Source organism: Harpia harpyja, chromosome 3, assembly GCF_026419915.1.
Source record: "Harpia harpyja isolate bHarHar1 chromosome 3, bHarHar1 primary haplotype, whole genome shotgun sequence".
Lineage (NCBI taxonomy): Eukaryota > Metazoa > Chordata > Aves > Accipitriformes > Accipitridae > Harpia > Harpia harpyja.
In genome coordinates this window covers 63,128,444-63,143,432 of record NC_068942.1, presented here as the reverse complement: position 1 = coordinate 63,143,432, position 14,989 = coordinate 63,128,444, and the positions used below count along the sequence as shown (strand labels likewise).

General features: G+C 36.2%; 1 protein-coding gene across 4 annotated transcripts in view; it reads right to left on the bottom strand.

The window, feature by feature from the left end:
- The window catches only part of SPATA7 (spermatogenesis associated 7), a 46,662-nt gene that overhangs the window by 17,979 nt on the left and 13,694 nt on the right, over positions 1 to 14,989 (bottom strand). For 3 of the 4 annotated variants that reach the window (XM_052782926.1, XM_052782930.1, XM_052782928.1), the window contains 2 exons: positions 13,974 to 14,021; positions 2,903 to 3,036 (listed from right to left, as the gene is read on the bottom strand). In XM_052782926.1, coding sequence (XP_052638886.1) covers positions 2,903 to 3,036; positions 13,974 to 14,021 — 182 coding nt within the window. The remainder of the gene's footprint in view (positions 1 to 2,902; positions 3,037 to 13,973; positions 14,022 to 14,989) is intronic. The other variant, XM_052782927.1, reaches the window with a different exon arrangement.

Here is a 14,989-nt window from a genome sequence, read left to right as displayed (position 1 = left end):
ATTAGAATCACCGATTATTTCAAAAAGTCAGTAATGAAATCTAGGTAACCACAACAGAAATAACTCTCTCAGTTCATTACATATTGTAGCAGATTCTCACATTACAGTAATTTTACGTTTATAACTAGATATAACAGATAAAGAATTCACTGTTCTTGTGCATCTAAACCCTCGTACAAAATGGTCAAAGAGCATGCCAGTCAGGTTCAAGACACATTGTAGCTATTCAGTTTCATAGTTGGCTCAGTGTATAAAAAAAAATACACTGACTAAATCACAGAAGTTTTAAGAAATGTGTAACGAATTATATAATTTAGAGGAATTCTTTTTACTTCTTTTCGGTTTTACCATACACAAAGCAGAGTCTTAATTGAAAATAGTTTCTGTGCTCTATTGCAGCATTAAATAATAATAAATGCAGCTATGTGAAAAATGAAAATGATGAAATAAAGGCAGCCAGACTTACCAGAATGCATAAAAAGTGAATGCTAATGAATGAAGCCTTTTGAAAATAGAAAGTCAGGTGCATATATCAAAGCTGGTTAGATGTATTTAGCCTATAATCTAGTCAGACATTGACCTTGTCAGAGTTACAAGGGTTATTATTTTTTATATACATATATATGTATGCATGTTACTCTTAAATTGATATACATTTTACAAGAGCCACATTTTATTAGGCAAGAAATTATGCACCATGAAAGTAATTTCTTTAACTTTTGTATTCTTACATTTAAATGTAACAGTGGCAAAGCCAGTATAATTCGTCTTTTCTCTTTTTCTTACACTCCTCCTGTAATGTTGTAAGATGCTTATTAAGCACAGGACCACATTCTACTCTTCCCATTACCTCCCTGGAAACCTGGAGTATTCCAAGGTTGACTGCTTCAAATCTGTGCTGAATTTCATCCCAACCCAGGAACATCCGAATTCAACAAAACAATTTTTGGAGCAGTTCCACAAACAGAGGATGTATAATCAGCTTTTTCCTAATGGCAACAGTGACAGCAATAATATGATTACTGTGTGGCAAAAATCCTCTACATTATCATATGCTTTAACAGGCATCCTTAAAATTTGTTTTCCAACTGTCACCTATGGATATATCCTGATGGCTAGAGAAATACAATTAGAATGGCTAACTCAGCCTCACAATGCATTAGAGGACATCTAATCATTGAAGTAGAAGAATCCTCCCTTGGTGTATAAACAAGCATAGGAAATCAATGTATATTTTGGCAAATGAAGTAAAGTTTAAATAGTGCTTCATTTTTAGCACAAAAATATGACAGCCCAATTACTGCCACTGCCTACCCTTCTACCAGAAGGCTCACTTACAGATTTTCACTTCTTACTGACTCACTGGTGCTCTTTTTTATACTATAGTGAAACGTAATTTGTAAGTCTAGCAATCAATTTGATTAACAAAGTGCCAAATAATATTTTAGTGAAGATTACTCTTTGCATTTGTAAAGTTAAAAAAAACAACCTAGAAGCAAAAAAAGTACGACATCCCAAAATTACTTTTTATGTGTGGTCAAACATTAATTTGGCAAGTCTCCCAACATCACTTTCTAAAATATACTTTTCAGTTAATAACTTGAAATTCAGACTCAGACAGTTTGTTGAATTATACCCTGAGTCTAGTAAACATAAGGAAAGCTGCAGTTTCTGTTGGCATAATACAGATTACACTTTCAAGACAAATGTTGGTGGGAAGGCACCTGTAAGTAATTAGAAGAACTGGGACAGATATTATTTTAGAAAGACCTTGTTTTGCAGAAGATTAAAACAAGGAAAAAAGCGACAGTCTGTTATAATGCTGTATTAAAGACCACAAGTGCATCCTTTCATTTTAAAATAAGAATTTATGCAGTAATTAGAGATACAGTTTAAGCACACTTTAATTGGTTTCACAGTGAAATGATTTAAGGAACTTCTCCTGCCCCCAGTTTGCAGAAAATAACATGGAAGGACAAAAGTCATATTAATAAAAAATAAAATTTGGATTTTAAATATGACATTTCCTCCCTTTTCTTATGCATGCCTGCACTTTCATCCATAACTAACAGCCACGTACTGAATTTCAAAGCATTATTTCTCTGCACTGCAATAAGGTCACACTCAGACTGCCTGCTGCAAAAACCAGTCACACAGAAAGAAACTAATGGTGAGTTTTCTGTACTACTTGGAAATGTTCTCCAGCTCTCCACATATTTAAACAACACATGAAGCATTTGCTGTTAAAATCAACAGAGTTAAAACATCATTCTGTTTTAAGCTGCAATTGCTCGTTTACGGTGATGAACAAGAGAATGTAATTTACTAGGCTATTTATTTATTATTTGGAAATATATGCCACATATCCGGATGAAATGCCAGCCAAAATAAGTGAGCCTACGTATATAGACAGAAAAGCACTTATTCTGATGGCTCAAGTACTGTTTTCACTTTCAATAACTGCAATTTGAGCATGTAGTATACTGTTAGATATGAAATGTATTTCCAAAGTAGGACTTTGCATACAGAAAAAAAATAGAGGATTCTTGATTCTTCTGCTAGGAAGGTTAGTGGTAACTAGAGTTCTGTGTTAGGAAATGGTAGAAAGCTCTGGAGTGACAGAGAGGGCATGGGAATTTCAGCTGAGATGAAAGCAAGAGAATTCAAGGGTAACTAGAGCGTGAATTTACCACAAGCACTCTTCATCCAGATACCTGCCATCTTTGTCAGAAGGCTGAGACAGGCATTTGGTGTTGGGCACATATCAGGAAGACCCTTATCTATTTTCTGCTGCTTGAAAAATGCCAGCCCTCCCTCTAGAGCTGCTGCACAGCAGTGATCAGCTGTTATTATGGGAGGCAAGTAGACTATGATATCTACTAACCAAAATTAAAATATCTACCTTTCCAAAAGAGGATGGCAGCAGCCTTCTACTCTCTCTTGAGCTGGATCGGGAGGCAGTTTTATCCACACTCATTTCCTCTTCACACCTGGCTATCTTCTTTTTCAGTTTCTCTCTTCTTTGCTGGTCAGCAACTTAGGAAAGAGACACAGCTTGTCAGATCCAAACTGAAATATTATTCTTTTTTTGTCCTAAGTGATTTGAGAATGTCATAGGAGTTTCCAATTGCTCAGCAAAGTCAGACTATTGAGATATGTTCCACTTCCAACACACAGCAATTATAAAAAATTACCTCTATTCTTAGAAGAAAAATATTAAGAGTATGCTGGTAGCTGAAGCTGTACCTTAGCTTCCCTGAAGTATTCTCATCTCACAACTAATACACCGCTATGCAGGAATTCCAAGATCAGTATTGCTAACAGAGCACTATGCTCAAAAACTTACAACTTTGCTCTCAATTTACTACACATAGAACTCCTTTGACTGTACTCTCATCCAGTATTTCAGAAAAAAAACATGTTTACTGTTAGCAAATTCGATGTGTAAAAAATCCATGCTCACACCATGGAAAAATAGCGAGTAATCTCCCAAGTACAGAAATCCATGGCAAAATAAGGAAGTTCATGTCAAGAACATAAAAAATGAAGGCAAACACTGTGAAAGGTCCGCTGTCAGATCAGGAGGGGAAATTGTTATCAGTCTACACTGGTTTGCAGTCCAAGACCTCACTCACAGTGTCCATGCAGCACAGAAGAGGAGTTAGGTATCTATGCCATCAGATAAAGAGAGGAGCCCAAAAGATGGGTAAATCTTCTGTGTTCAAGTTTTCTATCGGTCACCTACATCTGATATCTTGCATAATACAGTCCAAAGTTTTTGTATATTGTGAGCACCAACATGCCAGAGATAAAGTTCACAAAGTTGAAAAATCCAGATGAGGCTGATGAAAAACATTAATAATTTCATTTCCAAATGGGAAAGAAGAGGGTTTATATAAGCAAGCACACTTTTGAAGTCTGTATACACAATGAAACCTGTTTTAACTCTTGACTACATTTCTCATTCACTTAACACAGACCCAAGTGTATGGATGGTTTGTTTGAAACAGACGCACAGAAAGACCTTTGCAGATGACTTCTTTGGATTCATAATGTATTTATATCATATTCTGGTAGACCCCAATCTTCACACATAGTACTATAGCTAACACATGGAAATGTAAATAACTTCATGGATTGGTGTGGTACATTCTTCTAGACAGCTGAGAACTACAGCAATCTAATGACATTTAATCAACCTTTAAAATACATTCATCTGTGTACATTAACCCTACAGACATGTTAATCTCTAGGAATTATATAAGTATGTGTATTCATTTTATTAAACATTTTAGTCCCCTTTTAAACTAGAAATGATTCTTTCAGATGCAAAATCCTTGCTTTCATTCCTCAGGGAAATCCCTCTTTCTCTTTCTCTCAATTCTTACAATTGATATGTAAAATAAAAGGTAATTTCTTTTATGGCTGCTGATTTATTCAGCATATTCCATTAGAGTACTTAAAATATGAAGTTACTTTTGCTACTGGAAAAACATTAGCTGAAGTTAAGATATGCTAAATTCTACAACTCTGAATTAAAAAATATGCCTTGTAACAGAAGGAAAAAAATAGCATACCATTAAATAATTGAATATCAGTATTTTTCTTCCTACACTAAATTATTATTATGTGGCTATTCTAAATTACTATTATTTCTAATTGTGTTTGTCTTAAAAGTTACAGATGAGCACTCAAAAATTAGCTACAGGCAGAAGTTTTATATGTTTGAGATAAATAATTACTCATGCTGGGCCAACAGAGCGTGTCTGTGTGTGCACATGCCCGGAAGCTGTAAAAACTCAAGTCTTGCCTACTGTTCAGTAGCCATCAATGCTGGTGGCTGAAATGCATGTGGAATAAATATCTAGGGAAACAATGCTCTACAAAGCAAAAATGCAAATCGTACAGAAGTATGGGTGTCTCAGTTTGTATGTGCAAGTAGATGCCCGAAACAGAAACTTCCTTACTCTCAAGTGCTTAGGTGGAAAGTGGGTTTGTCTAAGACAAGACAGGCTTAATCACTTTACTGCATGTTCTACCTGCACACCATGGCACACCATGGCTTAACAGGAGTTTCTAGGCAAAGTGCAAAGCAGTGTGAATATTATTGCAAAACTGAGTTCTTGTGTTGTCCTTATTCTGCTCTTTACAGGATGAAGTCTGAGATTTAACATACATGGACAGACTCTGCCTTTACTACTGGCGTTCAAAGCTATGAGAGCCAACTACTACAAATCTCCTCCAGGACTGTGTGCTATGACTCCTCAGCCAAAGCACAGCTTGTGCCCATGAGTAAAGAAAGAAAGAACAGTAAGTATGCCAGCTACGGCTATCTTTAGATGTCAGAATGACCCATTGGGACTACTGTCACCTGCATGGGAAATGTAAAGTCTTTACCTTGCACCAGTAATATAGTGAGCTTAGCTCAGCTAATCCATTAAGTGCGTTCCAAAAGCTATAAAGTCACTCACGCGTACTGCAAGGCGGAGCAGACATACACAAAACAGAATGGCAGAAAATCCCAGCAGTGTACCCATCGTGTTGCCAAACTAGGGAATTTTCAGGCTAGGTCAGCTGTAAAGCTAGGAACTGTGAAACTAGCAAAGCAAGAGAAAAAGAAATCCTTCTTGAAAAGAGTCAACGTACATGTAAACAGACAGCTAGATGTAAGTTAGGACAGCCCTGAGGCAGTCAGCAAGTAACACAGACAAGGGTATGGGTACAGACACAAAAACATGCATGCTGCCTACCTCCCCTTACTTCACATGGCCTTTCCCCAAGCAGGGACTGGAGAATCCAGTCTTTCCATTTGACTTTAGCCAGACAGAAAATGGTATCATACAAATGGCCTGAACCTTTAAGGTACTAATTACAATATTACTACTGATGGGAGTTGAAGATACTTAAGGCTGCCATACATAACCACTTGTCCTGCAGCTGTGAATATATTAAACACATAAAAAACGAGACCAGCATTCAGGAAGAAACATGCAGTTTTAAAAGGGAGATTGATCTGTTAATTGGAAAGGTTGCTCACTGTTGAAGATATCTTCTGCTTCAGATCAATCACAGATATAACTTCTTTAGTTTTCAATAAGGTTAAACTAAATTTGACAAGAGTGCCATTGACATACTGTCATAGACTAGTGGGAAGTAAACATCAACTGCATTTGTTAACAGATACTTAATAATTTCACTGCAAGTAGCTTTTACTGTACATTGGCTCCAGAAAGATATCACATTTGTACAGTTAAATATGGTAAAAGTTCAAGACAATAAGTATCTTGTGACAAAGAAAAAAAAGGAAACCACTGGGTTTTCTTCATCTCTTTAAAAAGGGAAAACTAAACATTTAGGGATAAAAAAATACAGTCTATAGATCCAACTAAAATGATTCCCTTTAAAGCCTTATTAGAGACTTTGAGATTAATTATATCTCATTAACTGCTGTGCTCAAAACCACCACAAAGTTTTATAGTATAGTGAAGAGAAAATGTATTAGAATATAAACAAAGTAGTGATTTTTGTATATCAGATAAATTCAGAGTATGTGAAACTAAATTCTGTAAGTTATTGCACCTACCCCATGAATCTGTTCTCTTAAATCTATTGTTAATGAGAGGAAGCACAAGAAAGACCATGAATTTTAGAAGTTAAACTGTAGCATTCTCCATAAAGAGCTACCTATGGAACGCTGATCAATCTGTCATAAAAGTAACACTGTTGCCTAGGCAAATACCCTTTTCGCAAAGAGTGCACCACACTTCCAAAGCAGAGATCACATGGTTGTATTTCCCTGTTAGAATACTCCCTCTATAGGCTTGATTCATTTTTTCCTTAAGCCTAGGCAGCAGTTTTTCTAGACACATGCTTAGAGTTATAAAACAAATGCCATAAACCTGGAAGAAACAAAATAATCATACATACCATACTCCTAAGCAGCTTGAAAGCTCTGCACATATAAGGACAGTACGATTTGGAATGCCAGTGGTTGTCCTTTGCTCTGAATTTCCAGTCTCTAAATTTGTATGTCACATCACAGTACAACTGGTAGTTAACCTTCAAGTTATTTCATTTTTGATGTAAATAATCCACGGCAGCAATGAAATATTAAGTTCAATTTAAACTGCGTTCAGCTTGCAGAACAATGTATCTCAAAACATTTGTCTAACACCAAGCATTTTTCCATTGTGTTTTTATATCAGCTATTTTTGCAGTAACACACTTCTGGTTATTATTTCCCTTATGAATTGCTTAGATAAACAATGCAAACATCAACCTCATTTCTGCTGAGCTTGAAGTGCCCGCAGTGACCATAATTAAAGTGTTCAGCATATCAGCTGGTGATATTACTTCTGCAAGCAAGCTCTTCCTTCTGCAAGAATTTTTACTGGCAGCTTCCTAGCTCTACACAAATCCCCAATACACCATGATTAAAGCATCTGAGGTGAGATCTCATCAAATGCAAATTGAATTTTGCCATTGGATGTGAAGTTTGGGTTTCTCATGAGTCTAAATTTCTTAACACAGAAATTTTAATTTTCATAACTCTAAGAGACGATTCTGCAGTCCTTCTTCACATCCATTATCAGGAGCACTGTTTCATCAAATAAGGGAAGAATCAGCATTAAAAAAGGTGACAAAGGATTTATTAAGGGCTTGATACTACAGACTTGCTTGTATCAAATAGAAAGTAATGTTTGTACAGGGTATGTACTTCAGAAATGTGATACCGCTTGGCAAAACTACTAATGGCAAAATTTCACCATTGCTAAAGCTTGGAAATAAAGCCTAACAGTGAGACATGAATACTTCAAGGGAATTTCAGGAGAGGCTAGAAGCAGAGGATTATCCCAAACCCCTCCACCTCCGATCCTTGTATGGGGTCTTCGTCCGACAGACGTCTTGTAGATACTTCTGTCAGCCATATGAGTGATACAGCTACAGCAGCCTGTGCACAGCCTACTACATGGAAATTGTAAAATGCTGCACCAACGCTGAAGAAAACTTCTGAGCCTCCTCAGGTAAACCTCCATTTGTGTACCCTAGAGAGAGGTCCACCTGGCTTCTAGGTGGGCTTGGACAGTGGATTTTGTCTCAGGGTACCACTTGGGTACCCCAAGGACAATTTAGACATATTGTACTGAGTTAATGCTGAGAATAAGTGGAAAGCATAATTTTATTCCTGTTCTCTGGTATGCTATAACTATTTTGTGATCCTCAGTAGTAGTGGAAAATAGTATAAAAACACCCCCCCCCCCCCAAGTGGACAGATGGTAAAGCTGGGTAAATTCAATTAAAAATCAGGGACACATTTACAATAATAATTATGATTAACTACTGAAGCAACTACATAAGGAAATTATGTTTTCTCTATTTTTTAACTTTACAGGTCAAGACTGCAGGCCTTTCTTGTTTACGTGCTTTATTTACCATATTCAGTACGGTTGTTGAGTTCCATATTAGCACAACTGGATGAAATTTTTGGTCTGCTTAACTCATGATGTCAGATGAGATGATCTAATGTCTTTTCGCAACTACAAACTCTGTGAAAAATGTATTTTTGATGTACTGAATACATATGTAAAATGAATTGCCTCATAAAAAAAGAAAGAAAAATTTCTGTAGAAGAAACTTTAAAGTAAATAACTTCTGCAAAAAGAAAGTAAAATTACTACAGTTAAAATTACAGGTTCATAAAGATTTTTTACACAGTGGGTTTTCCTGTTCTCCAAAAATTCAGACTTGATAAATATACTAGAACATCTTTCCAAAGACATACTTGAACTCTGAAAACATACGTGTTAGAATTAGCAGAGTGTTTGACTTTAAAGAATTTATATTAGTTGCTTCTACATTTCATTTTCAGAAATGCATATGTAAGGACAAGATTCAACAGAAAAGTTAAGAATCAAAGATGGGGAGATTTTGTGAAAGCTTCCTGTAAAATAGCAGCAACAACAAAATATGTAAGACAGCTTTTCATAGATCTCTGCTTTTCATAGCACAAAGGGTAGACAGATACAATGTAAAATATGTGATTACATGAAAAAATAAATTTTAAATACAGAATTATATAAGAATATATATTTCTTGATATTTCTACTTAAACCTACCCCCCCCCCAAAAGTAGAAAACCAACATTACTCATCAGTCTGAATTGTCTCTCCCCATCTCTCAATCCCCCCTCCAAGTATTCAAGTTCCATCAGGCTAAAATAGATTTCTGGTGGGTAACTTCTCAGAATACTTTTTTTCCTTTTTCTTCCCCTCCCCCTCTGGGTATCAGAGACCTGCATTCTCAAGCACAGTAATCACTGGGTTCATGCTGTACTATCAATATGCCCTGTGGAAAAACCTTTAAACATATGGGTTGAAAAGTTAGTACTGTTAGAAACCAAGCATGTGTAGCAGCAGCTGTCTTACTTGGCATAGCTTTTGTCAAGTTTTCTGGCACAAATTCCACAACCACAGACTTCTAATGGCCACTGGTATCAATCAACATGCTTGGACTAATTCTGAACATAGAAGTTTCACATTTCAAGAAGTTTCACATTTTAACAACTATTTTAAGTCAATAAGGCTGATCTAATACACAAGAACATGCTCACTGCTAGCCCAGTGGCATGGCAGCTTGCCTACTTTGCTGCCAGCTAACATACCAGGAAAAGAACAGTGGAAACTAAATCCCCTTTAAGGACAGAACACATTCAGTTGGCCAGGGAGAATGCCAACTACAATATCATGTTTAATTCTTAAACACTAATGACTGATTCATGGCAACAACCCCAAAGGGAAATACTCACCTGCTATTTTAGCAGTACATGAAGCACATTTTCAGGGGATGCTTTTTAACACTATCTGCAGGAATTCTGTTTTGTAACACTATGCTATTAATAAATCTTAGCATTTCAAACTGAAAATTTACCCCCCTCCACAAATCTTTTGAAATAGAGGGGGAACGGAAACCTTATTTGTGATGTAATAAGACAATGAATACAAAAAGAAAAAAGTAATAATATGCTTCAGCTGAGGCCATGGCAGGCACAGAACTACTGGAAGAATAAAGCTGTAAACCCCTCGACTACAGAGATTCTCCCGATATTAAGTCATATTGATGTTGCAACTGTCCCTGGATGAATTGTGTGTTCCATCTCCAGCAAGAAAAAAGAAACTGGTTTGAAAATATTCTAAAAATCCTTTCCCTTACTTTCTTCCTCAGTACATTTTCAATACTCTTACTGCCTGAGCTATTGGCTGTCATCTCCACATAATCTGTTTCATAAAAGACAGAGGAAGAAAAACTATTCTCTGGTGGATTGCCAGAGACACTAGAAATTATACCTTGCACTGAGCTTAACACCTGAACACATAACACTTGGTTGAGCTATTATTACAGTACAGAAATCTGCAGTTCTTGATGAACAATGCATAGGAAAAAACCCCAACCACTCTAATTTTAGGTATGAAATAAATTGAAATAATTTTCAATTTCATTCTAAACTTCTAGAGTTTATAAGAATAGTGCAGATACTGGACAAGGGGTGCCTGAGTAGATGTGCCCATGGAAATATCCCTTTGCTAATTCTTCACAAATTTCAGCCTGTGTGGCAGAGATTCTTATCTGTTTATAAAGTGATCTCAGTCAGGTGACAAAACATATGAAGAAAGCAGGTCAGAAAAAAATACTAGTGACATGCACACATTGAGTATAGATATTAATCCTCAAAAATTTTTATTAAGAAAGGATAATTTTAAGTATCTGGTACAAACACATATATGAAAACCCTGGACCTACTGCAGTTGAGACACCTTTGCCGTTGACCATCACAAAACAACAATTTCAACTATGGCAACTAAACCCCTTATATTCCACCATCCAAAATTTGCCTTTTAAAACCAGAATTATCAGAATAAACGCTTTCAAGTAAATTCAGTTCTAATCTTGACAGTGTTTGAATTGGACAGCTGGAAAAAATCTTTCAGCTATGTAGATATTATGACATTAGAACAGGTTACTCAGGTTGCAGAATCTCCATCTCTGGAGGTTTCCAAGACTTGGCTGACTGATCTAGTGTTGGCAGGAATCCCATCCTGAGCAGGAAGCTCAAGGAGGACTCCGAAGGACTTACAACCGACATTTCTGTGATTCCAGGAAGGCAGGTATGTGACAGAAGTTGAGCTTCCAAAACATTAGGAGAAATGACAACACGTACAGACTGAGCTGTTGAAGGAAATCACTAGACAGGAAATCTATAAACCAGCATCTCTCATCACTACTGGGTAGAAATACCCTCTCCTGAAGTGGTAAACAGAACCAGCAAACAAGCTATACAACTTCTAGCCTTGTGTCTGGGGCAAGTGCTGAACTGCAGCAAAATCAGATGTTGAGACACTTCTCTCACTCTTGCAGAAAAAAAAATGGGAATCTTCTACTGCAAGAAAAATACGTGTTTATAGCATTTTATACAGGCAATTTAATATGAAAATGTAATGTGGAACATTTTTCAGCATTGCAAAGTAAAAACACTACATTGAGGAATATTCTAATAAAAAGATATTGTTTACTTAAGTTTGCTTTATTACTTTGCTTTCTATCTTTCACTCGGCACTCATTTTTATTAGAGAACATGAAGCACCTCACAAAATAAAACCTGAAAACTGGGGCAGAGACATAATACTGTCTTGAGAAGCCACTTCTAGGAAAAAAAATACAACATTATTTATTGCTTTGTTAAACAGATTTTTTAAAATAGCAAATTAATTGTCACTTTATAATTGCACAATTCCTTTCAGTGCAGAACATCAAGCAAACAAACTATATTTTAGAAATCAGCTAAATCTAAGGATAAAAAGCTCTAACCACATCGCATACTCTGGGAGACCAAGAATTAAGTCCAACATTTCTTCCAAATGAATCCTGTGCTACTAACTAGGATCCTGATCCTTGAGCTATGATGCTCAGCTTCACTTTATAAGCTAGCTCTATTTTGGGAATATAATAAATTTCAACTAAGTAACAATTAGCATTCCCAAGTCTTAGGCTAGAATTACAGTAGGTAAATTGAGGAATTTTTTTTGTAATCAAAGGCTTTATTTTTTTTCCCCTAGCTTTAAGTTTTTTTCCTTTGTGAACAGGAAACATCTTCTAGGGCTGTGTTGCTTGTATGCATGTTCTAATAAGATAGAACACAGCAACAGCTTTTTCCAGATCAGTTTGAAAATAGGTGAAAGAGCAATTTAGCAAGGATTTAGTGTACCAATTTTGTCAAACAGATGGGTAAAAACAAAAGCAGCAACAAAGGTGAAATGTTCCCGTCACACCCTGTATAGGAGATTAATGTTCTGTCTGTGACCAGGACAGAGTTACATAGTCAGACACTGGGCTGAGTAAGATGAACTGAAAGAGGAACAATTGCACAAAGCCTTGCTATCTGAAATGGAAACTTCCTTACCGCAGGGCACACCTGCTAGTGTCATGACAATTATCTATGAAGGTTAAGGCACCGTTGCTGTCTCCCAAAATGAACTAATTATTCAAGGAAACTCATTCTGGTGTGAAACACACAAGCCACCAGCTCAGAAGCATTTATCTGTAAAGACAGCAGACTCTAAAACAAATGGGCATTTGTTGGTGTTGAGAAAAACTCAAGACCTGAAAAGGTATGGAAGAATAATTGTTAATTAGGGAACCTAAGACAGATTCTGGCAGAAAGAAAAGCTACGTGAGGGTTTTATTACACAAACACATAGGTGTAAATTTTCTTCCTACACCAACCCTGTATTTTCATGCTTGTTTCAAAGCAAATCTTGGTAGAGCTGGAGCATGAGAAGGAAGACTTTTTTCAGATGACCCTGCAGAACAGGTGATCTGAAATTCCTGTTGCAATCTGCAGACTCTAGATATCCCTGCAATACTGTTGCTGCTTGTGCTGCACCTTTTGAAAGCAGGAAAAGGCAAGCTCACGTATAGCATCTTTGATTGTGGTGCAGCTTGTTGCTTAATTCAGTCTCAACCATTATGCAGAAGTACTGAAAAAAATTCTAATGAAATTGAGTCTTTCTGCCAAAAGGATGACTGATTTCCCGCATCAGCTCTAGTTAATCCGATCATTTTACAAGACAGTATCACTCTGGTTTGACTGGATTTGAGACTAACCACAAAGTATTCTGTCTTCAAAAGATTTATCTTTCCATCCTGAAAGAATACTTTAATTTTTCCCAGTACCTCAGCAGTTGTAACTAAATATTGAATTAGAGAAAAAACAACTTTCTCTAACTGCATTAGTGAAAAAGACAGATAACAAATATACCTTTCTTATTTTAATAAACAGTTGCTATTTATCCCCTTTGACTAATATACTTCATTTAGTATTCCATAAATCAATGGTTTTAAATGTATTGCTCTTCAGCTAACATTATGAAGTAAGGCTACAATACTGATATCTTTAAACGGTGTTAAGAAATGAGACAACTCCCAGAAAAAGTAACTGCAGTTTAATCCAGGCTGTGGGGCTATGCACTTGTAACTGGCTCTATTTTCTGTGAAATGGAACGAGAAGTTTCAGTCCCGGTCCCCAGCTGCCCACACTCCCAAAATTCCTTTTGACCTTGCACTAGTAAGCTCTCTTCTTGAAAGTTCAAGCTCACATCATATCAGAAGAAAGGAGAGACAAAATGCTGAAATTCTTACGTGCTCCATTAACTGTGTGGATGAAAAGAATCCTAAGCAAATTTAATTGTGATCCTAAGAACAACTAATCACTAACAGACTAGGTCCATCTCACTACTGTTACATTCACTGCAGATTCTTACAAATAGCTGGAGCAGGATGCAAAAAGCTGAAGAAACAAGCAAATACATGAATGCTTTATTAATGGTTATATTCTATTGTTACTCTTCTATTCCTCTGGCTCTTTTGTTTTGTAGTTTCATAGAAGCTTTTGCAGAATTAACGTTATCACAAATACTTACGTTTGATGCTGGTCAACCTACTTTTGGGCACTGAACAGTCTACAGCTGCTGAAAATAAGAAAAAAATAAATGTGAGTGATTCAATATTTACTTAGTATTTGTGGTGGCTAGAAAAAAGTAGCAATAAACCAACACAGAACAAAGACTAATTTAATTAGAACACAGCAATTGTTCTCTATTTTAAAATATGCTCGTTACTGTGTATTTAAAGTATTAGATTAATAGTAACACAGTCAGAGATTTTTTCAAGATAAAGATGTTAAAGTAAGGTACATGTTTGAAGGAAGAATCATCATTTAAATGAAGAACATTTACAAAAGATTTATATACACTTTGTGCTGATGGCATTTAACTGCACACTTGAGGATACTGAGTATGTTACATGGTGGAGAGATGACAGTGTATGTGTGATCATGGACTCTGGCAGAACCCAAAGCCCCGGTGTACCTCTCTTTAAAGCAGACATTAAGAAAAGGAGGGATGACAAAGAGAATCAGCAGAACCACCTCCAAAACCCTATTTCTGAAAATACCTAGAAAAAGAATGTACAATGTTTGGGGAGGGATTCAAAAAATATTTATCTCATAACTCATATCCTGCAAACTTTTGTGCATTTAATTTAAATACTCGGAACATCCTGCCAAGCCCTGGCATTAATATCTCTAGGACTGAGATCCCAACACAAGTTTATACCATGAAGAATGAAAATAGGTTGTGAACTGTAAACAACAGTAACCACTATCTACAGACTTCTCTTAGCTCTGGGCATGATAATTTTTGAAACACAGTACTTCATACTCCTTGTATGACCTTAAAAAAGTAACTTTGGCTGTAATACAGTTTGTTTTCAATTTTCGCACTGGCAACAGTGTATTGTCAGTTCATAGCGGAGTAAACACACATTTCTAGATATGAAAAATTTTTGATCAGGATCTCACCATAATTAAGAAACATACAAACATCTACAAGTTCAAAAGGCTTTTAAGTTCCAGATTTCATAATATTTGAAAAATTTG